The sequence below is a fragment of the Dryobates pubescens genome, chromosome 40 (genome assembly GCF_014839835.1).
Source record: "Dryobates pubescens isolate bDryPub1 chromosome 40, bDryPub1.pri, whole genome shotgun sequence".
Lineage (NCBI taxonomy): Eukaryota > Metazoa > Chordata > Aves > Piciformes > Picidae > Dryobates > Dryobates pubescens.
The window spans coordinates 1,507,499-1,534,587 of record NC_071651.1 but is presented as its reverse complement, the minus strand read 5'-3'; the positions used below and the strand labels follow the sequence as shown (position 1 = coordinate 1,534,587).

The 27,089-nt window shown below is 67.1% G+C and overlaps 3 protein-coding genes across 3 annotated transcripts in view; 1 reads left to right on the top strand and 2 right to left on the bottom strand.

Moving 5' to 3' along the window:
* PAN2 (poly(A) specific ribonuclease subunit PAN2) overlaps nt 1-12,739 on the bottom strand; it is a 24,103-nt gene extending 11,364 nt beyond the window's left edge. Inside the window, exons 1-11 of the mRNA XM_054177468.1 lie at nt 12,454-12,739; nt 11,693-11,862; nt 10,289-10,409; nt 9,644-9,721; nt 9,238-9,505; nt 6,777-7,119; nt 5,536-5,632; nt 3,835-3,954; nt 3,289-3,408; nt 2,620-2,748; nt 1,725-1,924 (exon numbers count right to left, since the gene is read on the bottom strand). Of these exons, the coding sequence (XP_054033443.1) occupies nt 1,725-1,924; nt 2,620-2,748; nt 3,289-3,408; nt 3,835-3,954; nt 5,536-5,632; nt 6,777-7,119; nt 9,238-9,505; nt 9,644-9,721; nt 10,289-10,409; nt 11,693-11,862; nt 12,454-12,735 (1,928 nt within the window). The 5' untranslated portion in view covers nt 12,736-12,739. The remainder of the gene's footprint in view (nt 1-1,724; nt 1,925-2,619; nt 2,749-3,288; nt 3,409-3,834; nt 3,955-5,535; nt 5,633-6,776; nt 7,120-9,237; nt 9,506-9,643; nt 9,722-10,288; nt 10,410-11,692; nt 11,863-12,453) is intronic.
* Nucleotides 12,740-15,039: 2,300 nt separating this feature from the next.
* IL23A (interleukin 23 subunit alpha) lies at nt 15,040-17,136 on the top strand. Its single transcript, XM_054177456.1, has 4 exons — nt 15,040-15,234; nt 15,397-15,495; nt 16,033-16,158; nt 16,990-17,136. The coding sequence occupies exons 1-4, from the start codon at nt 15,040-15,042 to the stop codon at nt 17,134-17,136; spliced, it is 567 nt and encodes a 188-aa protein (XP_054033431.1).
* A 2,090-nt stretch (nt 17,137-19,226) lies between these two features.
* On the bottom strand, nt 19,227-26,809 carry STAT2 (signal transducer and activator of transcription 2). Its single transcript, XM_054177381.1, has 22 exons — nt 26,703-26,809; nt 26,004-26,114; nt 25,753-25,884; nt 25,507-25,657; nt 25,304-25,402; nt 25,097-25,189; nt 24,900-24,978; nt 24,719-24,804; nt 24,458-24,606; nt 23,743-23,901; nt 23,471-23,623; nt 22,964-22,984; nt 22,748-22,841; nt 22,550-22,606; nt 22,395-22,478; nt 22,192-22,290; nt 21,810-21,948; nt 21,677-21,726; nt 21,047-21,135; nt 20,421-20,557; nt 20,120-20,308; nt 19,227-19,288 (listed from the first exon to the last, which is right to left on the bottom strand). Exons 3-22 carry the CDS (start codon nt 25,881-25,883, stop codon nt 19,227-19,229), a joined length of 2,121 nt encoding a protein of 706 aa, XP_054033356.1. The 5' UTR covers nt 25,884; nt 26,004-26,114; nt 26,703-26,809.
* Between the last annotated feature and the right edge of the window lie 280 nt (nt 26,810-27,089).

Below are 27,089 nucleotides of genomic sequence, written 5' to 3'. Positions count from 1 at the left end.
CCACCCCCAACCTCTCCTCCCCCCCCACCTCCCATCCCCAACCTCCCCTCCTCCCCCTCCTCCCCCCCAACCTCCCCTCCTCCCCCTTCTTCCCCCAGCCTCTCCTCCTCCCCCTCCCCCCACCCCCAACCTCTCCTCCTCCCCCACCTCCCATCCCCAACCTCTCCTCCCCCACCTCTCCTCCCCCACCCCCTCCCATCCCCAACCTGTCCTCCTCCCCCTCCTCCCCCACCCCCTCCCATCCCCAACCTCTCCTCCTCCCCCCCCACCTCCCATCCCCAACCTCTCCTCCTCCCCCCCCACCTCCCATCCCCAACCTCTCCTCCTCCTCCTCCCCCTCCCCCCCCACCTCCCACCCCTCCCCCCTCCTGTGCCCCCTGGATGAACATCACAGAACCAAGCAGGCTGGAGAAGACCTCAGAGACCACCAAGGCCAACCTCTCAGCCCCCCCAACACCTCCTGCCTAACTAAACCATGGCTCCAAGGGCCACCTCCAAGCCTCTGTTGAGCAGCAACCTCCTGGGGGGAGGACAGAGCAAGGAAGAGGCAGAGCCAGGCACAGGGCAAAGCTCTGGGGAGAAGCTGCAGCAAGGGGAAAGCCATCAGGAGGTGCTCAGGAGGGGCTCAGGGGGGGGATGCTAGGTGGATCTCAGAGCAAAGGACACCAAAGGAACAGGAACCAGATCCAACCTCTTCCAGCACCAAGCTGGGGGCAGGAGTGGAGCTGGGGGAGGGTAGCAGAGCTCTGCAGAGAGACCTGGGCAGAGGGGCAGAGCCCAACAGGATGGCACTGAGCAGGGCCCGGGGTCAGGGGCTGCACTTTGGCCACAGCAACCCCAGGCAGTGCTGCAGGCTGGGGGCAGAGTGGGACCTGGGGGTGCTGGTGGAGAGCAGCTGAACAGGAGCCAGCAGTGTGCCCAGGGGGCCAAGAAGGCCAAGGGCAGCCTGGGCTGGGTCAGGAGCAGTGTGGCCAGCAGGAGCAGGGAGCTGATCCTGCCCTGTGCTCAGCACTGCTGAGGCCACAGCTGGAGTCCTGTGTCCAGCTCTGGGCTCCTCAGTTCAGGAAGGACATTGAGAGGCTTGAACCTGGCCAGAGAAGGGCAACAAAGCTGGGGAGGGGTCTGGGGCACAGGGCTGGGGAGGGGGCTGGGGCACAGGGCTGGGGAGGGGGCTGGGGCACAGCCCTGTGAGGAGAGGCTGAGGGAGCTGGGGTTGCTTAGCCTGCAGAAGAGGAGGCTCAGGGGAGACCTCATTGCTCTCTCCAGCTCCCTGCAGGGAGGTTGTAGCCAGGTGGGGATTGGTCTCTTCCCCCAGGCACCCAGCACCAGAACAAGAGGCCACAGCCTCAAGCTGTGCCAGGGGAGGTTTAGGCTGGAGGTGAGGAGAAAGTTCTTCCCAGAGAGAGCTGTTGGCCCTGGGGCTGTGCTGCCCAGGGGGGTGCTGGAGTCCCCAGCCCTGGAGGTGCTCAGGAGGGGGCCTGGATGTGGCCCTTGGTGCCATGCTTTAGCCATGGGGGCTGTGGGGACAGCTTGGACTCGGTGAGCTTTGAGGCCTCTTCCAACCTTGGTGATGATACTGTGCAGGCTCCTGCCTCACCCTCAGGCTGCCCATGGGCTGAGAGCTTCTGGGGCAGCACAGCTCCTGCAGGGCTCTGTGCTGCCTGCTGCAGAGCCACCTCCCCACCCCCCCTCTGCCTCACTTCCTCCTCTCTCAGCTTCCTCACCTGCTGCCAGCCCCCCTGTAGGCCTGGGGCCCCTCCTGCTCCTGGGTCTCCTGGTGCAGCTGGGTGAGGATGAACCTGTTCCAGCTCTGGATCAGCCTCCCCAGGTTCACCTTGCCTGTGGCCTCGTCAGAGTCAGCCAGGATCAGCCCCAGGGCCGAGGCCTCGGGGATGGTGCGGAAAGCCCTCAGGAAGTTGCTGCCCTGGGGATGGAGCAAGAGAGGCAGAGCTCAGCCCAGAGGAGTTTCCTGATGCCACCACCCAGCTCCTCTGACATCACCCTGACACTCCCCAGGAACCCCAACCCTGCTGTTGGGGGGAGGAAGGGACCTCTGGAGCTCACCCCCCCTCCCAGGGCACCCCCAGCGGCTTGCCCAGGGGCAGGATGGAAGCTTCCCCCCACAACCTCCCTGGGCAGCTCCAGGCCTCCAGCAGCCTCCCACCAAAGAGGTTTCTCCTCCTGAGGGCCAATTTGTGCCCCTGGGCACCACTGAGCAGAGTCTGGCCCCAGCCCCTTGCCCCCCACCCTTTAAGCTCTTGCTGAGCACTGCTCAGATCCCCTCTGGGGCTGCTCTGCTCCAGGCTCTCAGCTTTTGCTTCTCACAGAGCTGCTCCAGGCCCCTGCAGCATCCTCACAGCCTCCTCTGGACTCTCTCCAGCACTTCCCTGAGCTGGGGGAGCCCAGAACTGGTCCCAGCCCTCCTGAGCAGCCTGCTCCAGGCCTCCAGCAGCCTCCCACCAAAGAGGTTTCTCCTCCTGAGGGCCAGTTTGTGCCCCTGGGCACCACTGAGCAGAGTCTGGCCCCAGCCCCTTGCCCCCCAACCCTTTAGGGGATCTGAACAATGCCCAGCAGGAGCTCTGGGGCTGCTCTGCTGCAGGCTCTCAGCCCCACACAGACCTGGCAGGGGTCTCCTCGGGACAGGTCCAACATATGGAAGAGCAAACCCAGCTCACAGCCCAGGCAGAACTCCTTCTGGCACAGATGGTTCTGCACCAGGCACCTGACTGGCTCCAGGAAATACAGCACCTGGCAGGGAGGGAGCAGTCAGGAGGTGATGCCCAGGGCTGGGGGGGGAGCTGGGAAGCAGGAGGTGGTGCCCAGGGCTGGGAAGGGGGAGCTGGACCCCAGGGCTGGGAAGGGGGAGCTGGGAAGCAGGAGGTGGTCCCCAGGGCTGGGGGGCAGCTGGGAAGCAGGAGGTGGTGCCCAGGGCTGGGGGGCAGCTGGGAAGCAGGAGGTGGTGCCCAGGGCTGGGGGGCAGCTGGGAAGCAGGAGGTGGTGCCCAGGGCTGGGGGGCAGCTGGGAAGCAGGAGGTGGTCCCCAGGCCTGGGGGGCAGCTGGGAAGCAGGAGGTGGTGCCCAGGCCTGGGAAGCAGGAGGTGGTCCTCAGGCCTGGGGGGGAGCTGGGAAGCAGGAGCTGGTCCCCAGGCCTGGGAAGCAGGAGGTGGTCCTCAGGCCTGGGGGGCAGCTGGGAAGCAGGAGGTGGTGCCCAGGGCTGGGGGGCAGCTGGGAAGCAGGAGGTGGTGCCCAGGGCTGGGGGGCAGCTGGGACTGGGCTGGGATTGTCCCACCTGGATCATGCAGTTGCAGTAGGCATTGGGAATGTGAGGCTCCAGCCCTGCAAAGAGGGTTTTGTTGTAGTGCTTGAAGTCAAAATCTTCCAGGCCCAGCTTGGAGTATTTGATGGTGACCTAGGGCAGGGAGCCAAGGAGAGGGAAGGGATTGAAGGGAGGAGGAAAGGCCAAGGGTTGGATGAGGCCCTGAGCAACCTGAGCTAGGGGCAGGTTGAAGACCACCTACTTCCAACCCCCCTGCCACAGGCACTTGTCCATGGCAGGGGGGTTGGAAGTGAATGATCTTCAAGGGATATCCTCATGGAGGGGTGGTTGGAACTGGATGATCCTCAAGGTGTCTTCCACCCCAACCCATTCCATGAACCCATGGAGGTCTCCAACAGCCCTGCCCAGGGCACCAGCACGGAGAGGCTGCTCCCAGCACAGCCACAGGCAGCAGGTTGGGCTCCACCACCACCCCCAGACCCAGGTTCTTCAGCCTGGCCCAAGGCAGTTTGGGGCCCCCCCAGGCAGCCCTTTCCTTCTGCCCCAGGGGGTCAGCACCTTCCTGTACTTCTTGGCCACCCTGTAGAGATGTGGCTCCTCCTCACGGCCGATGGGGGACTCGGGGACCTGGCTGAAGCTGTCAAACTCAGTGTCCAACTCCTTCAGCCTGTAGGGAATCTGAGAGGGGAAGAGGGCAGGAGGGAAAAGGGAAGGAAGGGAAAAGGAAAGGGAAGGAAGGGAAAAGGGAAGGGAAGGAAGGGAAAAGGGAAGGGAAGGAAGGGAAAAGGGAAGGGAAGGAAGGGAAAAGGGAAGGGAAGGAAGGGAAAAGGGAAGGGAAGGAAGGGAAAAGGGAAGGGAAGGAAGGGAAAAGGGAAGGGAAGGAAGGGAAAAGGGAAGGGAAGGAAGGGAAAAGGGAAGGGAAGGAAGGGAAAAGGGAAGGGAAGGAAGGGAAAAGGGAAGGGAAGGAAGGGAAAAGGGAAGGGAAGGAAGGGAAAAGGGAAGGGAAGGAAGGGAAAAGGGAAGGGAAGGAAGGGAGAAGGGAAGGGAAGGAAGGGAGAAGGGAAGGGAAGGAAGGGAAAAGGGAAGGGAAGGAAGGGAAAAGGGAAGGGAAGGAAGGGAAAAGGGAAGGGAAGGAAGGGAAAAGGGAAGGGAAGGAAGGGAAAAGGGAAGGGAAGGAAGGGAAAAGGGAAGGGAAGGAAGGGAAAAGGGAAGGGAAGGAAGGGAAAAGGGAAGGGAAGGAAGGGAAAAGGGAAGGGAAGGAAGGGAAAAGGAAAGGGAAGGAAGGGAAAAGGAAAGGGAAGGAAGGGAAAAGGAAAGGGAAGGAAGGGAAAAGGAAAGGGAAGGAAGGGAAAAGGAAAGGGAAGGAAGGGAAAAGGAAAGGGAAGGAAGGGAAAAGGAAAGGGAAGGAAGGGAAAAGGAAAGGGAAGGAAGGGAAAAGGAAAGGGAAGGAAGGGAAAAGGAAAGGGAAGGAAGGGAAAAGGAAAGGGAAGGAAGGGAAAAGGAAAGGGAAGGAAGGGAAAAGGAAAGGGAAGGAAGGGAAAAGGAAAGGGAAGGAAGGGAAAAGGAAAGGGAAGGAAGGGAAAAGGAAAGGGAAGGAAGGGAAAAGGAAAGGGAAGGAAGGGAAAAGGAAAGGGAAGGAAGGGAAAAGGAAAGGGAAGGAAGGGAAAAGGAAAGGGAAGGAAGGGAAAAGGAAAGGGAAGGAAGGGAAAAGGAAAGGGAAGGAAGGGAAAAGGAAAGGGAAGGAAGGGAAAAGGAAAGGGAAGGAAGGGAAAAGGAAAGGGAAGGAAGGGAAAAGGAGGGAAAAGGAAAAGAAAGGAAGGGAAAAGGAGGGGGAAGGGAAGGGAAAAGGGAAAGAAAGGGAAGGGAAGAGGAGGAAAAGAGAGGGCAAGAGGGAAAGGGAAAGGGAAAGGGAAGGGAGGAAAAGAGGCTGAAGCCTGTGCTGGAAGAAGCAGCAGGCACCAGCCCAGCACCTCCTGGATTTTCCTGCCCTGGGACAAGCTCAGGACTAAAGCAGAAGGGATTGGGACCCCCCCCAGGACCTGGCTCCAGGCTCCGGCACCTTCCCTGCGGCCAGGGACTCACCGCTGAGGGAAACCACAGCGGGGCAGGGGGGAGCCAGCAGCGCTTCCCCGGCTGGGGGGGGCAGGGATGGCACCGGCTGGGCACCTCCCACCTCACCCTGCCACCAGAACCAGGCCCTAAAGCCCAGCTGGGAGCGTTCCCCACCCCCCTCCCCGGCCCCCTCCCGGGCTCAGGCACCTGGTTGCGGAGCTTGGTGCGGGGGTTGGGGGCGTAGCCGATGAACCCAACCTTCTTCATGGTGCGCAGGATCTCGGGGTCCACAGGAGGAGCTCTCCTGGAAAGCAGCACAGCAGGGCCTGGGGTCTCCCCAGGGCATCCCTCCCCACCCCCCTCCAGCAGCTGGGGCCATGGCCAGCAGCAGGGCAGCTGGGCTGAGCCTCCGGGGCGAGGAGGGGCAGAGGGGAAGAGGAGCTCCAGGCTTGAGGCAGCCCAGGACCTGCTGCTGCCCCCACTCCAGGGTCACAAAGGTCTTCTCCAACCCTACCAGCTCCAGGCCTGCCCAAATCACTGCAGCCCAGGGGCCACCACAGGGCCCTCCAGGGGAAGGGGAATCCACCACCCCCCTGGGCCAGGCCTGGATGACCCTCAAGGGGCAGAGGTTGTTCGTCATGGCCAAGCTGAGCCTGCCCTGGGGCAGCCTGGGGCCATCTCCTCTCGTCCTGTCCCTTGTCCCTTGCAGAAGAGCCCAACCCCCACCTGGTACCAAGCTCCTTCCAGGAAGCAGCAGACCAGAAGCTCTCCCCTCAGCCTCCTCTCCTTCAGCCTCAACCCCTCCCAGCCTTCTCCTCCAGACCCTTCCCCAGCTCCCTTGCCCTTCCCTGGCCCTGCTGCAGCCCTCCTGGCCCTGAGGAGCCCAAGGCTGCCCCCAGGCTGCCAGCTGTGGCCTCCCCAGTGCCCACTGCAGGAGGCCAATCCCTGCCCTGCTGCTGCTGCCCACAGCACTGCTGCTCCAAGCCAGGCTGCTGGGGGCCTCCTCAGCCACCTGGGCACCACTGGCTCCTGCCCAGCAGCACACAGGGGAAGGGAGAGCAGGAAGGGGGAGCAGCAGCAGCAGAGGAGGGCAGGGAGGGCAGCAGCAGCAGAGGAGGGCAGCAGCAGCAGAGGAGGGCAGCAGCAGCAGAGGAGGGCAGCAGCAGCAGAGGAGGGCAGCAGCAGCAGAGGAGGGCAGCAGCAGCAGAGGAGGGCAGCAGCAGCAGAGGAGGGCAGCAGCAGCAGAGGAGGGCAGCAGCAGCAGAGGAGGGCAGCAGCAGCAGAGGAGGGGCAGGGAGGGCAGCAGCAGCCCCGGAGGGGCAGGGAGGGCAGCACCCAAGGGAAGGGAGAGCAGCAGCCCCCGAGGGAAGGCAGCACCAGAGCTGCCCTCCTGCTCCCAAGACCCCAAGGAGGAGAAGAGCTCTCCCAGGAGCACCCTGGGAAGCTACCTGGGGGCAGGAGCAGAGTTGGCGGCCGGCCAGTCGGAGAGGAGGGCATCGCCGGGCAGCGGCATGGGGATGAGCGAGAGGGGCACCAGGTCCTGGTTCCAGTCCAGGTGGGGCAAGGAGTCCACCATGCAGGGCAGGGCAAAGTCGGTCTCCCGGGAGTAGGTGTTGAAGGTGACCTCAGGGGAGTCGGCCCAGAGGTGGACACAGCCCTCAGAGTCCCCAAAGGCCAAGGCCTGCTTGCTGGCCGAGACGTCGAAGGTCATGACCAGAGGCCCCACGGTGTTGACGTGGAAGATGTCAGCAGGGTTGGCCAGGCCGGTGGGCTCGCAGAACTGGCACTGACCTGCCCAAGGAGGGGCACAGAGAGAGCTGGCACGGGCTGGGAGCTCCTGGGCAGGCTCAGAGGGGTGGGGAGTTGGGGTGGAAGGGACCTTGAAGAGCCTCCGGTTCCAACCCCCCCGGCCGTGAGCAGCTGCCCAAGGCAAGGGGGCTGGGACTGGGTGAGCTCCAACCCCCCTGCCATGAGCTGGTGCCCAAGGCAAGGGGGCTGGGACTGGGTGAGCTCCAACCCCCTTCCCATGAGCTGGTGCCCAAGGCAAGAGGGTTGGGAATGGATGACCTCCAACCCCCCTGCCATGAGCTGGTGCCCAAGGCAAAGGGATTTGGAACTGGATGAGCTCCATGAGCAGGTGCCCAAGGCAAGGGGGCTGGGACTGGATGAGCTCCATGAGCAGGTGCCCAAGGCAAGGGGGCTGGGACTGGATGAGCTCCATGAGCAGGTGCCCAAGGCAAGGGGGCTGGGACTGGATGAGCTCCATGAGCAGGTGCCCAAGGCAAGGGGGCTGGGACTGGATGAGCTCCATGAGCAGGTGCCCATGGCAAGGGGGCTGAGACTGGATGAGCTCCATGAGCAGGTGCCCAAGGCAAGGGGGCTGGGACTGGATGAGCTCCAACCTACCCCCAGCCCATAGTGCTCAGGGCCTCATCCAACCTGGCCTTGAACCCCTCTCTCCAGGCAGGGGAGAGCCACAGCCTCCCTGGGCAACCTGCTCCAGAGTCTCCCCAGCCTCACTCTCAACAATTTCATCCTCATCTCCAGGCTCAACCTCCTCTCTTCCAGCTTCAATCCATCCCACCTCATCCTGGCACCTCCAGGAGGCACAAGTCCCTCCTCAGCCATCCTGGAGCCCCTTCAGCCACTGCCAAGCCCCAGGGTGGTCTCCTTGGAGCCTTCTCCTCTCCACCCTGCCCAACCTGGAGCCTCCTCCTCTCCACCCTGCCCAGCCTGGAGCCTCCTCCTCTCCACCCTGCCCAGCCTGGAGCCTCCTCCTCTCCACCCTGCCCAACCTGGAGCCTCCTCCTCTCCACCCTGCCCAGCCTGGAGCCTCCTCCTCTCCACCCTGCCCAGCCTGGAGCCTCCTCCTCTCCACCCTGCCCAGCCTGGAGCCTCCTCCTCTCCACCCTGCCCAGCCTGGAGCCTCCTCCTCTCCACCCTGCCCAGCCTGGAGCCTCCTCCTCTCCACCCTGCCCAGCCTGGAGCCTCCTCCTCTCCACCCTGCCCAACCTGGAGCCTCCTCCTCTCCACCCTGCCCAACCTGGAGCCTTCTCCTCTCCACCCTGCCCAACTTGGAGCCTCCTCCTCTCCACCCTGCCCAGCCTGGAGCCTCCTCCTCTCCACCCTGCCCAGCCTGGAGCCTCCTCCTCTCCACCCTGCCCAGCCTGGAGCCTCCTCCTCTCCACCCTGCCCAGCCTGGAGCCTCCTCCTCTCCACCCTGCCCAACCTGGAGCCTCCTCCTCTCCACCCTGCCCAGCCTGGAGCCTCCTCCTCTCCACCCTGCCCAGCCTGGAGCCTCCTCCTCTCCACCCTGCCCAGCCTGGAGCCTCCTCCTCTCCACCCTGCCCAGCCTGGAGCCTCCTCCTCTCCACCCTGCCCAGCCTGGAGCCTCCTCCTCTCCACCCTGCCCAGCCTGGAGCCTCCTCCTCTCCACCCTGCCCAACCTGGAGCCTCCTCCTCTCCACCCTGCCCAACCTGGAGCCTCCTCCTCTCCACCCTGCCCAACCTGGAGCCTCCTCCTCTCCACCCTGCCCAACCTGGAGCCTTCTCCTCTCCACCCTGCCCAGCCTGGAGCCTCCTCCTCTCCACCCTGCCCAACCTGGAGCCTCCTCCTCTCCACCCTGCCCAACCTGGAGCCCAACCCCAGCTGCCTTCAGCTACTGGCAAGCCCCAGGGTGCTCTCCTTGGAGCCTCCTCCTCTCCACCCTGCCCAGCCTGGAGCCTCCTCCTCTCCACCCTGCCCAGCCTGGAGCCTCCTCCTCTCCACCCTGCCCTACCCCAACTCTCCCAGCCTGCTCAGTCCCCGCTGTGTCCCCCCCTCCTCCAGGGGCTTTGCTCCCAGAGCCTGGGAGGTGCCAGGAGCCGGCAGAGCGGAGCAGCAGGGCCGGGGGCCGCCGCCTCACCAACCTGTCTGGGAGATGATGGCCAGGCGGGAGGTGTAGGTGGGGATGAAGCGCAGGAAGGAAGGGTCGATGTGGACCTGCAGGGGGGTGGTGGCCCTCATCATCCTCAGGTCATAGACCTTGAGGAAGCGGTCGGAGGCCAGGCCGTTCATCCTGCTGGAGTAGCCGCAGGTGACCAGCAGGTTGCCGTGGACGTCGAAGTCCGAGAGGCTGCCGGAGTGGGCGGCGAACTCGTGCTCGGCCGCGAAGCTGCGCGGGTCCCGCAGCGACACCTGCCCGGCAGGGGAGGCCTCAGGGAGGGGCTGGGGGTGCTCCCCACCCCCACCCTCAGCCCTGGGCAGCAGCTCGGGAGGTGGAGGCCGGAGCCTGCCGGGGGAAGGAGCCCGGCCGGCAGCAGCCCCGGGGCCTACCTTGCCCGAGGAGTGGCCGCAGAAGAAGAAGCGATTGGACTGCCGGAGGATGGTGATGCCAGGGAGCTCCACCGTGTACTGCAGGGGGGAGGGCAGGGGGGAGGGGGGGAATGGGGGGAGGGGGGGCAGAGGGAAGGGGGAGGGGGTGCAGAGGGGAGGGGGGGAAGGGGGGGCAGAGGGGACGGGGGGGAAGGGGGGGCAGAGGGGACGGGGGGGAAGGGGGGGCAGAGGGGACGGGGGGGAAGGGAGGGGCAGAGGGGACGGGGGGGAAGGGAGGGGCAGAGGGGACGGGGGGGAAGGGGGGGGCAGAGGGGATGGGGGAAGGGGGGGGCAGAGGGGATGGGGGAAGGGGGGGGCAGAGGGGATGGGGGAAGGGGGGGGCAGAGGGGACGGGGGGGGGCAGAGGCGGGGGGGACGGGGGGGGCAGAGGCAGAGGGGACGGGGGGGGGGGGCAGAGGCAGAGGGGACGGGGGGGGGGCAGAGGCAGAGGGGACGGGGGGGGGGCAGAGGCAGAGGGGACGGGGGGGGGGGCAGAGGCAGAGGGGACGGGGGGGGGGCAGAGGCAGAGGGGATGGCTGAGCCCCAGGGCAAAGCACTTGCAAGGCCCAGGAGGAGGGCAAGGAGCAGCAGCCAGCCTGGCTCTACCTTCTGTGTCTCCTGGACGGTGTTGAGGTCTATCTCCAGGACGTGGCTCTGCAGCCCCCCGACCAGCAGCGTGCTGCTGTCGGTCAGCAGGAGGCTGTGCATGTCCTCAGACTCCTCCATGCTAGGGGGGAGAAGGAACAGGGAAGCCCTCACAGCCCTGCCCAGCTCCAGCAGGCAGAGGGGAAGCCGCAGAAGGTCCTCCCTCACCCCTTGAGGTGTTCAAGGCCAGGCTGGCCGAGGCCTCGAGCAAGAGGAGGGAGCAAAGGGTGCCCCAAGGGCAGGGTGGTTGGAACTGGAGGACCTCTAAGGACCTTTCCAACAACCTGAACCATTCCACCCCAGGATCAGAGGGTGTTAGGGGTCAGAAGGGACCTCTGGAGGTCTTCCAGTCTCTTCAAGAGAAAAGAAGGCTCCAAGGTGACCTCACTGTGGCCTCCCAGTATCTGAAGGGGGCCTACAGGAAGGCTGGGGAGGGACTGAGATCAGGCAGTGATAGAACTAGGGGGAATGGAATGAAGCTGGGGCTGGGGAGATGCAGACTGGACCTGAGGAGGAAGTTCTTCCCCATGAGAGTGGTGAAGCCCTGGAATGGGTTGTCCAGGGAGGTGGTTGAGGCTCCATCTCTGGAGGTGCTCAAGATCAGGCTGGATGAGGCTCTGGCCAGCCTGACCTAGTGTGGGGCTGCCCCATGGCAAGGGGGTTGGAACTGGCTGCTCCTTGTGGTCCCTTCCAACCCTGACTGATACTAAGCCCAGGCTGGATGAGGCTCTGGCCAGCTTGATCCAGTGTGGGGCTGCCCCATGGCAGAGGGGTTGGAACTGGCTGCTCCTTGTGGTCCCTTCCAACCCTGACTGATGCTAAGCCCAGGCTGGGTGAGGCTCTGGCCAGTGTGGGGCTGCCCCATGGCAGGGGGGGTTGGAACTGGCTGCTCCTTGTGGTCCCTTCCAACCCTCACTGATGCTAAGCCCAGGCTGGGTGAGGCTCTGGCCAGCCTGGGCTGTCCCTGCCCCATGGCAGGAGGGGTTGGAACTGGCTGCTCCCTGTGGCCCCTTCCAACCCTGACTGATGCTAAGCCCAGGCTGGAGTAGGCTCTGGCCAGCCTGGGCTGTCCCTGCCCATGGCAGGGGGGTTGGAACTGGCTGCTCCTTGTGGTCCCTTCCAACCCTGACTGATGCTAAGCCCAGGCTGGAGCAGGCTCTGGCCAGCCTGGGCTGTCCCTGCCCATGGCAGGGGGGTTGGAACTGGCTGCTCCCTGTGGTCCCTTCCAACCCTGACCGATTCCATGGTTCCAGGTCCGACCTCCCTGGCAGAGCCGGAGCCCAGCTCCCACAGGAAGACTTCCAGGTGGGGCTGGAAAGCCTGCAGGGCAGGGAGAGCTGCCCAGGGAGGGGGGAGGGCACTCACAGGTAGTCAAAGATGATCAGGCCCCCCCGGGAGAGGTACTTGAGGCTGGCTTTGGTGAGGAAGAGGACTCCGTTCTCCAGGCTCTGGATCTGGCGGATCTCGTCGCTGCTGTGCACTTGGAAGGAGGAGTAGCGCTCCAGGGTGGGCCCGAAGAAGGAGGTGGCATGGCCCTGCAAAAGCCAGCCCCCCCCTCAGCCCCCAGCCCAGCCCCACCTGGGGGCCAGCCCAAGCTGAGGAGGAGCCCTTCCTGCCCCCCCTCCCCCTGGCAGGAGGCTGCTCAGACCTCTGTGAGAGAGGAGAGCCTCAGGGTCCTGCAGCCCCTCGGGGTGAGGGCAGCTGAGGCGCCGGGGGGGACACCAAGACCTCTGTGCTCTAAGGCCCAGCAGCCCCCTCCAGGCAGGACAAGCCCAGCCTGGGCAGGACTAACCAGCCTGGCCTTACCCCAAGCCACTGGGGGACCCCAGCAGCCCCCTGCCCACCTGGGCACCTGCCCTGTGCTTCCCAACCCATCCCCAGCAACCCTCTCCCCACCTGGGCACCTACCCTGTGCTTCCCAACCCTCCCCCTGCCCACCTGGGCACCTGCCCTGTGCTTCCCAACCCTCCCCCTGCCCACCTGGGCACCTGCCCTGAGCTTCCCAACCCTCCCCCTGCCCACCTGGGCACCTGCCCTGTGCTTCCCAACCCTCCCCCTGCCCACCTGGGCACCTACCCTGTGCTTCCCAACCCTCCCCCTGCCCCTCTCCCCACCTGGGCACCTACCCCGTGGTTCCCAACCCAAAGCATCTCCTCGTGGAGGTCGAAATGGGAGACAGCCACAGGCACCCCGACCTCGGAGACCGCGGTGTGGAGCTCGCTGTAGATGCCCTCCATCAGGTGCACCGACTCGGGCACGGCCATGCCCTCCAGGGGCACCCCCTCGGCGTCCAGCTCCACGTTCTGCAGCAGGCTGGGGTTGAGGTGGGGGTCGAGCACCGGGTCCAGCGCCGGGTGCAGGGGAGGGGCATATTCGGCGAGGGAAGGGTCAAGGCCTTCAAAGTTCATGGTGGAAAACCACCGGCAGCGCCTGCCCGAGGAAGAGAAAAGGAACTAAGCGGGCGGGCCCGAAAGAGCGGGGCCCCGGTTCCTAGAACCGGCGGCTGAGGGCCGCTGACTGCACCGGGCCGGAATCTCCCGGGAGCTACGCGGAGCGGGGCTCCGGCGGGGACACTGACGGCACCGAGCCCCCGGCTGCACCAGCGGAGTGCCTCGTCGGGCCGCACTGCGAGCCCCACCAGGAGCGGGAGCCCCGCGGGAAGGAGCCCGCGGCAGCCCCGGGAGCCTCCCCGCAGCCGCCGCACCGAGCAGGCTCCAGCCGCCCGCCCCCCACCTCACCGCAGCCCGCTCCCCGCGGGAGGCCCCGGGCCAGCTCCGCACCCGCCTCCTTCTTTATCTCCGCGGGCCCACAGCGGCCCCGCGGCCTTATCGGCTGCCGCGGCCCCGTGGCTGCTAGCGGCGGAACCGGGCGGGGCCGGACACGGAGTGGGGAGCCCAGGCCCGGCCCGAGCCGCGCTCTCTGTAGGGCCTTCCCGTTCCCCGAGCCCAGGGCGGCTACCCACAGTCTCCCGCGCTTCGGCCAAGCATCCCACAGTGCCCCGCGGCCCGGGGCGGCGGCGGCGGCCCGTACCGCCGGTACCCACTGCCCGCCCCCCAAGCTCGCCGGTACCGAGCAGCCGCGGGCTGAGCCCCGCCGGGGCCGCGCTCCCGGGCTCGTCCCGCTCTGCTGCCACGGCCGGGCCCAAGGCCGCCGCCGCCGCCCCTCCCGCCGTCTCTATGGCAACCGCGCCCCCGGTAGACCGGGACTGTGCCCCAGGGCTGGCGGACCAATGGTAGCGCGGAGCCGCGGGGGCTGGCCAATCAGCGCCTGCCTAAGGCGGGACTAAGCGGCGCGGCGGACGGCGGCCCGGACGGTGCGGCCGAGGGGACAAAAAGCTCCAAGTGGCCGTTTCGCGGAGAAGAGGGGGTGCGCTGGTAGAATCCAGGGGCGAGGAGGGTTTCGGGACCCCCTGAGGCTCGAGTGATCCCTGTGGGTGCCCCACGGGTGTCCGCGGCCATCCCACAGTGCCCCATGGGACGCCAAGAGTGTCCCCAAAAGCCCGACAATGTCCCCTGCTGTTCCTCGGCATCCCACCGAGTCCCACGGGGTCCCAAAAGTTGTCCCCAAAATGCCCCCTGCTGTCCCCTGCCACCCCACCATGTCCCACGATGTCCTAGAGTGTCCCACGGGGGTCTCATCATGCCCACTGGTGTCATTCGGAGTCTTCTCAAAGTGTCCCACGCTGACTCTAGCACCCCACGGGGGCCCGCAGTGTCCCACAGGATGTCACGGTGCCCACTGGTGTCACACAGTGTCCTCTGGCACCCCACGGGGATCTCAGAGTGTCCCTAAATGCCCCCCTAACGACCACTGCTGTCCCACGGTGGCCATTTGTACCCCACGGGGTCCCACCGTGGGACAGCCCCGCCGTGTCCTGCGGGCACCGTGGTGTCCTCGGGGCAGCGCACGGTGCTGAGCTCACACAAACCCCTCCCGGGACCCCCGGCTGTCCTCCTCCTCCTCCCAAATCCACCGGGAATAGGACGCCAGGGGCAGGGAGCAGGTGCTCCTAGCTCCCCGGTGCCGAGGCACGGGCGGGTCGTGGCCGTGAGCCCGGGAAAGGCCAGGGGCAGCCCCGCCGGGAGCGGGTGGGAAACGCCGGAGCCGCCCCTTCGAGGCCGCCGCGATTGCGGAGCCGCGGGCAGCACAGCCCGGCGGGGGACTGGTGGTCCCGTGGGGGACACCGGGGACCTGGACACCCTTCGGATAGAGGAAGCCCCTCCGGGCCCCTGCTGCCGGAGCCGTCTCGGGCGCTTTCCCGGTGTGAACGAGAGGCGGTGGAGGAGAAAGTCGGGGAGGCTGGGGACACCGAGGGGACACCAAGGATGGGGACACACCGGGGAGACACCACTGGGCTCCGGGGGAGTCCCGCCCCGCCCGGGCTCCCCGGTGCGCTTGGTGGGACGGTGGGGCTCAGGTGCATCAGGCGGGGGTGTCCCGATGCCGGTCCCGGCCCGGCCGCCGCCGCCGCGGCTCTCTCGGGTGCGGAGCCACCAGGAACTGCCCTGGGTTTTCCTGCTCGTCCCGTCCCGTTCCGGGGCCGGGTGCGGCGGGGCTCAGCGCGGGGACCCCGGCCCGGTATCAGTTCTTCTTTCGAGGGAGGCGGCGATTTCGCAGTAACGGGGGGCGGGTGCCACCTGCCCCGGGGTTTCCCCACCTGCCGACGCCCCATAAAAGCTCGGTGGCGGCACCGGTGGAAGCATCAACCGGCCATGGCACCGCACCTCCGCCTCTGCCTCTGCCTCCCGCTGCTGCTGCTGCTGCTGCTGCCGTCTCCTGCGGCATCGGCGCCGGCTCCGGTTCTGCTCCCGGTCCCGGTCTCCAGCACCGACTGGGCCGCCTGCAGGAGCCTCTCCCGGGAGCTGCTGCAACTGGTGGCGACCCTCAAAGAGCCGCATCAGATCCTGGTGAGTGCTGGAGGGGCTCAGCCGGGGGGGCTGCGGGGGTCTGCGGGGCTCGGAGGGTGCAGAGCACCCCGGCAGGATGGATGCCCCAGGGTGCGGGCAGCCGGGGACGGGGCGGGAGGGGAGGGGATGTGGGGACCTCGCTGACCCCAGCCCCGCCGTCAGGACGAGACGCTCCTGATCGAAGAGGACCCCCAAAACTGGCCCCCCCGGATCCGCTGCAGCGATGCCTGTGACCCCTCCACGCTGGACACCAACAACACGGTACTGGGGGGTTCGGGGGTGGGGGGACTGCAGAGCCCGAGGATCCCAGGGGTGCTGGGGGCTCTCAGGGGCGCCCGAGGGTCTCAGGGTGCTGAAGGATGTGTGCAGAGGTCCCAGAGGCGTCCAAGACGCCCAGGGGTGCCCGAGGGTCCCTGAGGTGCTGAGGATTCCCAGAGGGTCCCCGAGGTTGTGCTCAAGGGTCCCAGGGCTGCCCGAGGGTCTCAGGGTGCTGAGGGATGTGTGCAAAGGTCCCAGAGGTGTCCGGGGCACCCAGAGGTGTCCAAGGGTCCGTGGGGTGCTGAGGGGTGTACTCGGGGGTCCGACGGCTGCTCAGGAGTTCCAGCTGTGCCCAGAGGTGTCCCAGAGGTGCTGGGGGTTACGCTCAGGGCTCACCGCGGCGCCGGAGGTTCCCAGGGGTGCCGAGGGACGTGCCCGGGATTCCCAAGGGTGCTGGGAGTGCCGGGAGGGTCCCAGGATGATGCTGGGGGGGGTGTGGAGGAGGGTCCCCGGTTGACACCCCACCCTGCTGCCCCGCAGCGCTGCCTGCGGCGCATCCTGCAGGGGCTGCGGCACTACCGGGACCTGCTGGGCTCCGACATCTTCACCGCCCGCCGCCTGCCGCGCCTGGAGGCTGCGCTGGACCAGCTGCTGGGGCTCGTCCAGGTGAGGGAGCTGGGACGTACTGGGAAGTACTGGGAGGGCTATGGGGGTGGCCTCATGCTCCTGCTCTGACCTTGGCTCCAACCCTAACCCTCTCCCTAGAGGGTGCCCAGGGATGCCCCGAGGGTCTCGGGGATGCCAAGAGATGCATCCAGAGGTCCCAGGGGTGCCCAAGGGTCAATCAGGGGTGCCCAAAGGTCCCAGGGGTGCTGGGAGTTGTGCTCAGGGGTCCCAGGGGTGCCCGAGGGTCTCAGGGTGACAAGGGATTCACGCAGAGCTCCCAGAGGTGCCCGGGTCAAGCAGGGGTGCCCAAAGGTCCTAGGGATGCCCCGAGGGTCTCAGGGTGCCAAGAGATGCATGCAGAGGTCCCAGGGGTGCCCTAGGGTCAAGCAGGGGTGCCCAAAGGTCCCAGGGGTGCCCAAGGGTCAGCCAGGGGTGCCCAAAGGTCCCAGGGGTGCTGGGAGTTGTGCTCAGGGGTCCCAGGGGTGCCCGAGGGTCTCAGGGTGCCAAGGGATGCACGCAGAGCTCCCAGAGGTGCCCGGGTCAAGCAGGGGTGCCCGAGGATCCCAGGGGTGCTGAGGAGTCCCAGTGATGCCCTGGGGGTCCCAGGAGTGCTGGGGGTTGTGTTCAGCGATCCCAGGGGCTCCCGAGGGTCCCAGGGGTGCTGAGGATTCCCAGGGATGCCCAAGGGTGCTTGGGGGCTGTGCTCAGGGGTCCCAGGGGCGCCCGAGGGTCTCGGGGTGCAGAGGTCCCAGAGGTGCCCTGCTCAACCTGGAGTACCAAGGGATGTGCCCGGGGGTCCCGGGGGCACCCCTAACCCCGCTCTCTCCGCAGCAGGAACACGGCCAACCCCCGCGGCACCCCCTGGCACCCAGCGAGAGCTGGGCACAGCCCCTGCTGCAGCGCCGGGCACTCCAGCGGCTCCAGTCCTTCGCTGCCATCATGAGCAGAGTCTTCACCCACAGCGCCAGCGCCCGCTGAGCCCTCCCCCCCCACCCTCCCCCCATTATTTATTCCCCTCCCCCCACCTCCCCCGGGGGTTATTTATGTGCCAGGCTCCCTAATTTATCTGAGTTTCTAATAAAGGTCCGAAGGAGACCGAGTGGCTTCCCCTGGGTACCCTGGGCACGGCTTGGCAGCGGGGGGCAAAGAGGTTTATTTACAGCCTGAGGGGGCGTGGGGGCGGCGGGGGGGGGTCACTGGAAGTCGTTGGCCTCGATGTGGAGCTGGGGGAAGTCGGCGCTGAAGAGGGAGCGGACCGGGGGCAGGGCCACGTCCTCAGCCTGCGGCAGGAAGGGGTCGCGGGGGTCCAGGAGGGCAGCGCTGCCTGCGGGAGGCGGAGAGGTCGGCGCCAAGGGGACCCCTTCTGTCCCCACCCCCAGCCCAGCCCGCCCCCCACACTCACTTGCCAGCCCCCCCAGGCCCCTGTCCATGGCCTCCAGCACGTCGGGCAGCAGCTCCGGAGCCTCCAGCGCCTCCGAGGTCAGCCCCAGCAGCTCCTGCGCGTCCGAGCTCCCGGGCAGGGGCTGCAGCTCCCTGGGCTCTGCTGGCAGTGCCTCCTGCTCCCCGGGGACCAGCAGCCCTGCACCCCCAGCTCCCACTTGCTGCAGCATCCCCAGGCCCCCAGGTGCCAGCTGCAGGGTCCCTTGGCCGTTGGGGAGCAGCTGCAGCACCACTCCTGGCTCCCCAGCCTTGGCTCCCACTTGCTGTGTGCCCTGGTCCTGGGGTCCCACTTGCTGCACCACCTCCACCCCTGTGGGCAGCACCTGCAGGGTCCCCAAACCTCCTGGTCCCAGCTGCAGTGTGCCCTGGCCCTCGGGGACCAGCTGCAGCACCAGCTGTGGCTCCAGGCTCCCAAGCCCTGCTTGAAGCACCTCTGAGACCCCAGACCCCACCTGCAGTGGCTGTGCTGGCTCCAGGCCTTGGGGCTCTGCAGTCAGTGTCCCCAAGCCTGTGGCCAGCACCTGCAGTGTCCCCGGGCTTGAGGGCTGCAGCGTCTCCCCCGGGCTCCCAGACATCACCTGCAGGGTCCCCAACTTCCCAGGGGTGACCTGCAGCATCCCCAGGCTGGTGGCTATGACTGGCAGTGTCCCTGAGCTCCCAGGTGTGACTTGCAGGGTCCCCATGCTGCCAGGCTGCAGGGTGCCCATGCTCCCAGATGTGACCTGCAGGGTGCCCATGCTGCCAGGCTGCAGGGTCCCCACACTCCCAGGTGGGACCTGCAGGGTCCCCATGCTCTCAGGCTGCAGGGTGCCCACGCTCCCAGGTGGGACCTGCAGGGTCCCCATGCTCCCAGATGTGACCTGCAGGGTCCCCACGCTCCCAGGCTGCAGGGTCCCCACACTCCCAGCTGTGACCTGCAGGGTCCCCATGCTCTCAGGCTGCACTGTCCCCACGCTCCCAGGTGTGACCTGCAGGGTCCCCATGCTGCCAGATGTTACCTGCAGGGTCCCCATGCTGCCAGGCTGCAGGGTGCCCACGCTCCCAGGTGTGACCTGCAGGGTCCCCATGCTGCCAGATGTGACCTGCAGGGTCCCCATGCTGCCAGGCTGCAGGGTCCCCACACTCCCAGCTGTGACCTGCAGGGTCCCCATGCTGCCAGGCTGCACTGTCCCCACACTCCCAGGTGTGACCTGCAGGGTCCCCATGCTCTCAGGCTGCACTGTCCCCACGCTCCCAGGTGTGACCTGCAGGGTCCCCACGCTCCCAGGTGTGACCTGCAGGGTCCCCACGCTCCCAGCTGTGACCTGCAGGGTGCCCACGCTGCCAGGCTGTGGTGATGCCAGGCCAGGAGGCCCCTGTGTCCCCAGGCCACCAGGCTGCAGCTGCAGGGTCTCCAGGTCCTCCGTGGCAGCCACCAACTCCTTCTCTGTTTTCCACAGCTCATTGGGATGCCTGCAGGGACAGGCAGCGGGGCTGGGGCAGGGCCTGGGGCACGGCCTGGGGCAGGGCCTGGGGCACAGGCAGGCTCTGGATCGGGGTCAGGAGCATGGGCTGGGGGTGGGCACAGCCTGGGGCACGGCCAAGGCAGGGGTGGCCCTGCCATGGTGGCCCAGGGGAGCAGGAAGGCCTCACCTGGAGGACACATGGATCAGCCTCTGCTTCAGGTACTTCTGCTGCTCCAGCAGGTCCCCTGGGGACACAGGGGAGAGGTCAGAGCCGCTGGCAGGCACCTGCCCTGTGCCAGGCTGTGCCACACCATGCCATGCTGTGCCATGCTGGGCCACACCACACCATGCTGTCCCACCCCATGCCATGCCATGCTGCTGCCCCATGCCATGCAGAGCCCCACCACACCATGCCATGCCATGCAATGCTGTGCCATGCAGTACCACACACCATGCCATGCTGTCCCACCCTATGCCATGCCATGCTGTGCCATGCAATACCACACCACACCGTGCCAGGCTGTCCCATGCCATGCCATGCCATGCCGTGCCATGCTGCTGTCCCATGCCATGCAGAGCCATGCAGTGCCACACCACACCATGCCATGCTGTGCCATGCCCTGCCATGCTGTGCCATGCAGTGCCCCACCACACCATGCCAGGCTGTCCCATGCCATGCAGAGCCATGCAGTGCCCCACCACATCATGCCATGCCATGCCATGCCATGCTGCTGTGCTATGCCATACCATGCTGTGCCATGCAGTGCCACACCACACCATGCCATGCTGTCCCACCCTATGCCATACCATGCTGTGCCATGCAGTGCCCCACCACACCATGCCAGGCTGTCCCATGCCAAGCCATGCTGTGCCATGCTGCTGTCCCATGCCATGCCATGCAGTGCCATGCAATACCACACCATGCCATGCCATGCTGTGCCATGCTGTGCCATGCTGCTGTCCCATGCCATGCCATGCAGTGCCATGCAATACCACACCATGCCATGCCATGCCGTGCCATGCTGCTGTGCCACACCATGCCACGCCGTGCCAGGCCGTGCCAGGCCGTGCCATACCCTCCTGTCGCCGGCTGTAGTAGGGCCCAAAGGCCTCGTCCCGGGCAGTGCCAGGGTACAGGAACCTGAGAGGGTTCTCAGGGACGTTCTCCTCTGCCAGCATCTGGTAGTCTCGGATGATGTCTGGCAGTGCCAGGTGTGCCAGGTCGGCTGCGGTGTAGGGATCCACCGCCTGGAACACCGGGGGGCCTGGGGGGAGGGGCAGCAGGCAGGGTGAGTGCCAGGCTGGGGGGGGGGGGGGGGGGGGGAGAGGGGAGGGGCCCGGGGGGCAGGGGAGGGGCCCGGGGCGGGGCAGACTCACCGCCCTCGGGGTGCTCCACCCAGGTGCAGGTGACCCCGCCCAGGACGCTCTCGCTGAAGCGGATCAGGAAGGTCCCTGCCCGGCAGCTGCGCAGCAGCCTCTGCTCCTGCTTGCGGCTCACGAAGCCCAGGATGAGGCTGGCAGAGAGAGAGCCTCAGCCTCAGCCCCAGCCTGGCCCCCTGCCCCCTGCCCCCTGCCCCCCTGCAACCCCTGCCCCCTGCCCCCCTGGCCCCTGCAACCCCTGCCCCCCTGCCCAGCAGCTCCTCAGCAGCCTCTGCTCCTGCTTGCAGCTCACAAAGCCCAGGATGAGGCTGGCAGAGAGAGAGCCTCAGCCCCAGCCTGGATCCCTGCTCCCTGCCCCCCTGCAACCCCTGCCCCCTGCCCCCCTGCAACCCCTGCCCCCCTGCAACCCCTGCCCCCTGCAACCCCTGCCCCCCTGCAACCCCTGCCCCCCTGCCCCCCTGCAACCCCTGCCCCCCTGCCCCCTGCTCCCCAGCAGCCTCTGCTCCTGCTTGCAGCTCACGAAGCCCAGGATGAGGCTGGCAGAGAGAGAGCCTCAGCCCCAGCCTGGCCCCCTGCCCCCTGCCCCCCTGTCCCCCAGTCCCCCCTGCCCCCCCTGCTCCTACCCAGCCTTCCACAGCTGCTTCAGGTGCTCCTGCAGCAGCCCCAGGATGGCATCCAGCCAGGCCCAGAAGGAGAAGACAGAGGAACCTTCCTGGGGGAGAAGGGGCAGGGGTGGGTGGGGTGGGGGCAGGGTGGGATGAGGTCAAGGTGGGATGGGGTCAGGGTGGGATGCTCCAGGGTGGGATGGGGCCAGGGTGGGATGGGGCCAGGGTGGGATGGGGCCAGGGTGGGATGCTCCAGGGTGGGATGGGGTCAGGGTGGGATGCTCCAGGGTGGGATGGGGTCAGGGTGGGATGCTCCAGGGTGGGATGGGGTCAGGGTGGGATGCTCCAGGGTGGGATGCTCCAGGGTGGGATGGGGTCAGGGTGGAATGCTCCAAGGTGGGATGGGGCCAGGGTGGGATGCTCCAGGGTGTGATGGGGTCAGGGTGGGATGCTCCAGGGTGGGATGGGGTCAGGGTGGGATGCTCCAGGGTGGGATGGGGCCAGGGTGGGATGCTCCAGGGTGTGATGGGGTCAGGGTGGGATGCTCCATGGTGGGATGGGGTCAGGGTGGGATGCTCCAGGGTGGGATGCTCCAGGGTGGGATGCTCCAGGGTGGGATGGGGTCAGGGTGGGATGCTCCATGCTCACCTTGGAGAACTTGTGCCAGGCCAGGGTGCTCTCTGGAGATGGCTTGGAGCCTTTGAGGTGAGAGCAGGGTCAGAGGTGCAGCAGGGCTGCAGTCCCAGCCTGGGGGAGGGTTGGGGGCTGGCACCTCCCTTACCAAAGAGCTTCTTGCCCAGCATGAGGAGGTGCTGCTGGCTCAGGCCCCGCTCGGCCACGCTCTGGAACTGCCAGCTCAGCACCTCGGCCAGGAGGGGCCAGGGGGCTGCAGGGGGCTTGGAGAAGAACTGCTGCTCCTTCTGCAGGGGATGGCTTAGTGGGGAGGGGGACAGGGCTGGGGACAGGGCTGGGGGACAGCAGGGTGCAACAGGGACCAGGGGATGGGGCAGGGAATGGGGCCAGGAGAAGGCGTGGAGGAAGGTCAGGAACACAGAGAAGGAGACTGGGCAAGGAGCAGGGATGGGACAGCAGGAGCAGGGCAGGAGCAGAAGGGGTGGGAGATGGCAGGGCTGGGGGTCCAGGGGGGGGTTGTCCCCTCTCACCCTAGGGTCACTGCTCAGCATGTTCAACCAGAGGATGGAGGCCCAGGCGCTGGAGAGTTGGTTGTTGTTGGAGATGATGACAAAGGGCAGCGTGGAGGTCTGCAGGGGGGGAGCGAGGCTGAGGCTGGCAGCCCCCAGCTTCCCCCCCCCCAGGGCCTCTCCCCCTCCAGCCCCTCTCAGTGCCCCCAGGAACCAAACCTCACCTCCAGCTCCAGCTCCAGCCCGTGGTAGGCGTAGGCCAGGGTGAAGGTGATGAGGTGCAGCTCCTCTGTCACCACCAGGGGACCCTGCACACAGGTGGCACTGGGCTCACCACGGGGCCACCCCCCAGCCCTGTGCCCCCCAGCCCCACACCCACCTCGCTGGTGCCTTTGCTGCCCTTGCCTGTCCTGCTGTCCTTCTGCTCCTTCAGGGTCTGTGGGGCAGCAGAGAATCACCCCAGGGGAGGCCCACCGGGGGGCTGGGGCTGGGCTGGGGTCCTTGCCCTGCTCCCCTGCCTCATGGAAGACCTTAGGGGCGGGGGGAGGGGAGGGGTGGGGGTTGGGGGGGTCCCTACAAGGTACTGGAAGTCACAGACCAGCCCCTCCTGGGGGTTGTCCCCTGCCAGCAGAGTTTTGCTGCTGGAGGTCAGGATGTTGAACTTGCGAAACCTGTGGGGCAGAGAGAGGCCATGGGGGGGAGGGTGGTCCAGGACCCCCAGGGTTGGCAGGGTGGTGGTGGAGGGGGGGAGCACCACCCCATCTGCTGCATCCAGCCTTCACTTGGCTCTCACCCTTTTATCTTTGGGGGATCCCTGCAGGACAAAAGAAGGCATCAGAGGCAAGCAAAGCACTGCCTGGGGGAGCAGGAGTCATAGAACCATGCAGCTGTCAGGGCTGGCAGGGAGCTCAAGGCTCAGCCAGCCCCAACCCCCTGCCACGGGCAGGGACCCCTCCCCACCACAGCAGGTTGCTCACAGCCACCTCCAGCCTGGCCTTGAGCACCTCCAGGGCTGAGGCTTCCAGCACCTCCCTGGGCAGCCTGTGCCAGGCTCTCACCACCCTCCTGGGGAACAACTTCCTCCTCACATCCAATCTCAGTCTCCCCACTTCCAGTTCTGCTCCATCCCCCCCCAGTCCTCTCCCTCCCTGACAGCCTCCAAAGTCCCTCCCCAGCTCTCCTGCAGCCCCCTGCAGCCCCTGGGAGGCCACCAGGAGGTCTCCCGGGAGCCTTCTCCTCTCCAGCCTGAACAGCCCCATGAGGGGGTCCCGACCCGCTGTGGGGGGGGGGATGTCCCAACCTGTCGATGTGGATCTTGGCCTCCATGCGGTGGCTGCGGTCGTGGAGCCGGACGAGCAGCCGGGCGCGGGCCGAGAACTTGCTGCCGGTGCGCAGCACCAGCGGCCGCCTGCCGGCGCTGGCCATGCAGGGCTGCTGCTCCACCACGAAGGCGCTGCCGGGGGGCGGGGAAGGGCATTACCCGAACGGGAAGCGGGGAGGGGTCTCAGAGCCGCCTCGGCAACTCCCCCTCCGGAGCCTTTCCTCACCACCCCCACCACCCCCCTCCCCAACCTCCGCAGCAGGTAGCTGAGCAGCTCCCGCAGGCGCTGCTCCAGCAGGGGGGTCTCAGCCTTCAGGGGGTCCCTCTTGTAGGTCACCTTCTGCCGCAGGTCCTCCAGCGCCTGCAGCAGCTGCAGCAGCTGGAAGAGGCCCTGGCCCAGCTCGGTGAACCTGGGGGTGGCAAAGTTTGGGGGGGTGGGGTGGGGAGAAAAGGGAGGGGATGCTCAGTAAGGTGATAGAATCACAATCAGAGCTGTCAGGGCTGGAAGGGAGCTCAAGGTTCAGCCAGCCCCAACCCCCCTGCCATGGGCAGGGAGCCCTCACACCACAGCAGGTTGCTCACAGCCACCTCCAGCCTGGCCCTCAGCACCTCCAGGGCTGAGGCTTCCAGCACCTCCCTGGGCAGCCTGTGCCAGGCTCTCAGCACCCTCCTGGGGAAGAACTTCTTCCTCACAGCCAATCTGAGTCTCCCCACTTCTAGTTCTGCTCCATCCCTCCCTGACAGCCTCCAAAGTCCCTCCCCAGCTTCCCTGCAGCCCCCTGCAGCCCCTGGGAGGCCACCAGAAGGTCTCCTGGGAGCCTTCTCCTCTCCAGCCTACACAGCCCCAACTCCCTCAAGGCTGTGCTCACAGCAGAGCAGCTCCAGCCCTCTGCTCCTCCTCCTGGCCCTGCTCTGGGTCCAACTGAGGTGTGCCCCCAGCCCATGGCAGTGCCACCCCAGCCCTACCAGGCCTCGAGCGGGCGCAGGCTGGTGTCCGCAGGGGCGCCCAGGCAGGAGCGCTGCTGCCTCTCCTGCCAAGCCTCCAGCTCCTGCTGCAGGAAGTCCCTCAGGGTCTCACTGCGCCCCAAAAGCTGCTGCAGCTGTGCCAGCACCTCCTGGAGAAGGGGGGGGAACGAGGGGAGGGGCACTCCAGTGAGGTGGAGGGCACGGGGGTGGGGGAGCTGTGTGCCATTCCCCCCCCGCAGCCCAGCCCTGTGCCCCTCTCACCCGCCGCTGCCGGTCCAGCATCTGCAGCTTGGCCTGGAGGGCTTGGACTTGCTGGGCATAGTGGGGGTCATTGGTCCTGTCCTCACCTGTGGGGTGGGGAGGAAGGGGGTGGGGTTCAGAGGGGGTGCAGGGCAGTGCCACCCTGCTCCCAGCCCCGTGGTGGGCAGGACTGGGCCCTGACCTGGCTGGTAGTGGAGCTTGTAGAAGAAGTCAAAGGAATCTTGATGCTCCTCGAGGTGCCTGAAGGTGTGCTTGACCTCCTGGGGGGGAGTGGGTAGAGGGTGGGCAAGGGGAAAAGGATGCCCAGGCAGTGCCCCACCCTGGGATCCAAGGGGGCTGGGAGCAGGGTGGTGGTGGGGGGGAGAGGGGAGGCATTACCTGCAGGGCAGAGCGGAACTCAGCCAGGCGCTGCTGGATCTGCTGCTGCCGGTCGCTCACCGGGGGGGTGCTGGGTGCCACGGTGCCCCCTCCCTGCAAGGACGAGGGGCAGCGCTTGGCAGGTGCCACAAGGGGGTGCAAGGGGTCGAGGAGAGACCCCCCCCCCCCCCCCCCCCCCCATAACCTACCTGCCCTCCCCCAACCTACCTGCCCCACCGCCTGCCCCAGGCGCAGGATCCTCCGCTCGTCCTGCAGGAGGTTGTCAACTAAATTGGCCAATTGCTCCGGGCGCTCCTCGAACTCGGCCTGCAGGGGGGCTGGGGGAGGTCAGCACGGCACAGAGACCTTCAGCCCCCCTCCAACCCCCCTCCCCCACCCCGTTTCCTTTGCGGGGTGTTCCCCACACCCACCTGCAGGTCGCGGCGAGCTTTGCGCAGGTTGTGCTTCAGCATGAAGTCCTCATCGCCCAGCCCGGGGCTGCCCAGGCGGTCGCTCAGCAGCGCCAGCAAGGAGTGGAAGAGCACCCGGGCATGGGAGGAGAGCGGCTCGGCCGCCTGGCGCCTGCGGCACCGCGGGCTCAGCAACCGGCCTGGCCCTCCCCCCCACCACGCCCCAGACACCCCCTCCCCACCCCGCCCCGCCCCCGCCCCCGTTACCAGTCCTGGTCCTCGATCCAGGCGGCCAAGCACTGCCGCACCGCCATAGGCAGCGCCGCGCTGGCATAGAGCTGATGGACCTGCTCCAGGTAGGGGTTGGCCAAGCCCTGCACCTCTTGCCACTGTGCCATGCTGGGAGGCGACGGGGAGGGGAGAGGGGTCAGGATGGTACCACCGACCCTCCTGGCCACAGTGTGGCTGGAGGGCACGAAACCGGCGCCCACACACCTCGACCGCTGGGCACCATGTACCTGCCTGCCGCACGCTGGTTCCCTGGGACCCTCTGCTCTGGTTTAGCCACAGGTGGCCTCCTGGGACCCTCTGCAGAGTCTCGGGCTGGGCAGGGGGCTGGCAGCCCTGTGCTGGGGCAGGAGGTCAGGGGTGAGCAGCAGAGGTTTCCCGAGCTGCTGCAGGGGCTGGGGTCACCCCCCCGTCTCGAGGGTCCCTTACACTCCCTGCACAGCACCCCAAGCCCTCTCCCGTGAGGCACCCACCTCCCGGCCCCTCTTGCACCCCCCACGGTCACTCCCCAGACAGCGCCCCCCTGCGGAGATCCCGGGGTGGGAGGGTTCCTAAACACCGCCACAGGGGGACACCCCCAAAGGGCGATCCGTGCGTACCCCAACGGGGATCCCCTCTCCGTGCCTTCCATCCCCCTTGCCCCGCCTCGGCTCCGACAGGGCTCTCCGCGCCCGACAGACCTGACCCGCTGCAGACTGGACTCCCTCGGTGCCCCCAGGACTCCTCCGGTACCCGCCAGTGCCCCCGGGACCCACCCGTGCACCCTTCATTTCCACGCTCGCACCTCGGCCCTAACAGGGCTCCCCACTCTCTCCAGACGTGACCCCCTACAGAACGAACCTCCGGGACCCCCCGAAACCCCTCCGCTATGCCCCGGTGCCCATGGTACCCCCCAGTATCCCCGGTACTCCTCGGTTCCGCACTCCCACCTCGGCCCTAGCAGGGATCCCCGCGCCCTCTAGACCTGACCCGCTGCAGACCGGACCCCCGGGACCACGTCGGTGCCCCCGGGACCCCTTCGGTACCCGCGGGGCCCCCGGTGCCCCCGGTGCCCCCAGCGCTGCCCTCCTCCCTGCACAGCGGCGGCCGGGCCCGGAAGGCTGGCGGGCCCCGCCCCGCTGCCCGTTCTGTGCGTTGATTGGCGGAGATCGGGGGCCAGGCCCCGCCCCCCTAGCGGACGGCTCCAGGAGCCCGGGTTCCTAGAAATGACGTCATGGGGCGGGGGGCGGTGCCGTGCGAGGGGCGGGGCCAAAGGGAAACTCGATGGGGAGCGCGAAATGGCCGCGGAGTGGGGAGCGGGACGGAGCCTGGGGACC

Excerpts from the sequence above, each read along its gene's own strand:
- IL23A (XM_054177456.1), top strand. The coding sequence starts at position 15,040 with ATGGCACCGCACCTCCGCCTCTGCCTCTGCCTCCCGCTGCTGCTGCTG. Across the intron at positions 15,235-15,396 it reads AAGAGCCGCATCAGATCCTG|GACGAGACGCTCCTGATCGA; the intron begins GTGAGTGCTGGA and ends CCCCGCCGTCAG. Across the intron at positions 16,159-16,989 it reads AGCTGCTGGGGCTCGTCCAG|CAGGAACACGGCCAACCCCC; the intron begins GTGAGGGAGCTG and ends CTCTCTCCGCAG.
- STAT2 (XM_054177381.1), bottom strand. The coding sequence starts at position 25,883 with ATGGCACAGTGGCAAGAGGTGCAGGGCTTGGCCAACCCCTACCTGGAG. Across the intron at positions 21,727-21,809 it reads GCTGGGCAAGAAGCTCTTTG|GCTCCAAGCCATCTCCAGAG; the intron begins GTAAGGGAGGTG and ends CTCACCTCAAAG. Across the intron at positions 20,309-20,420 it reads GGTGGAGCACCCCGAGGGCG|GCCCCCCGGTGTTCCAGGCG; the intron begins GTGAGTCTGCCC and ends CCCTCCCCCCAG.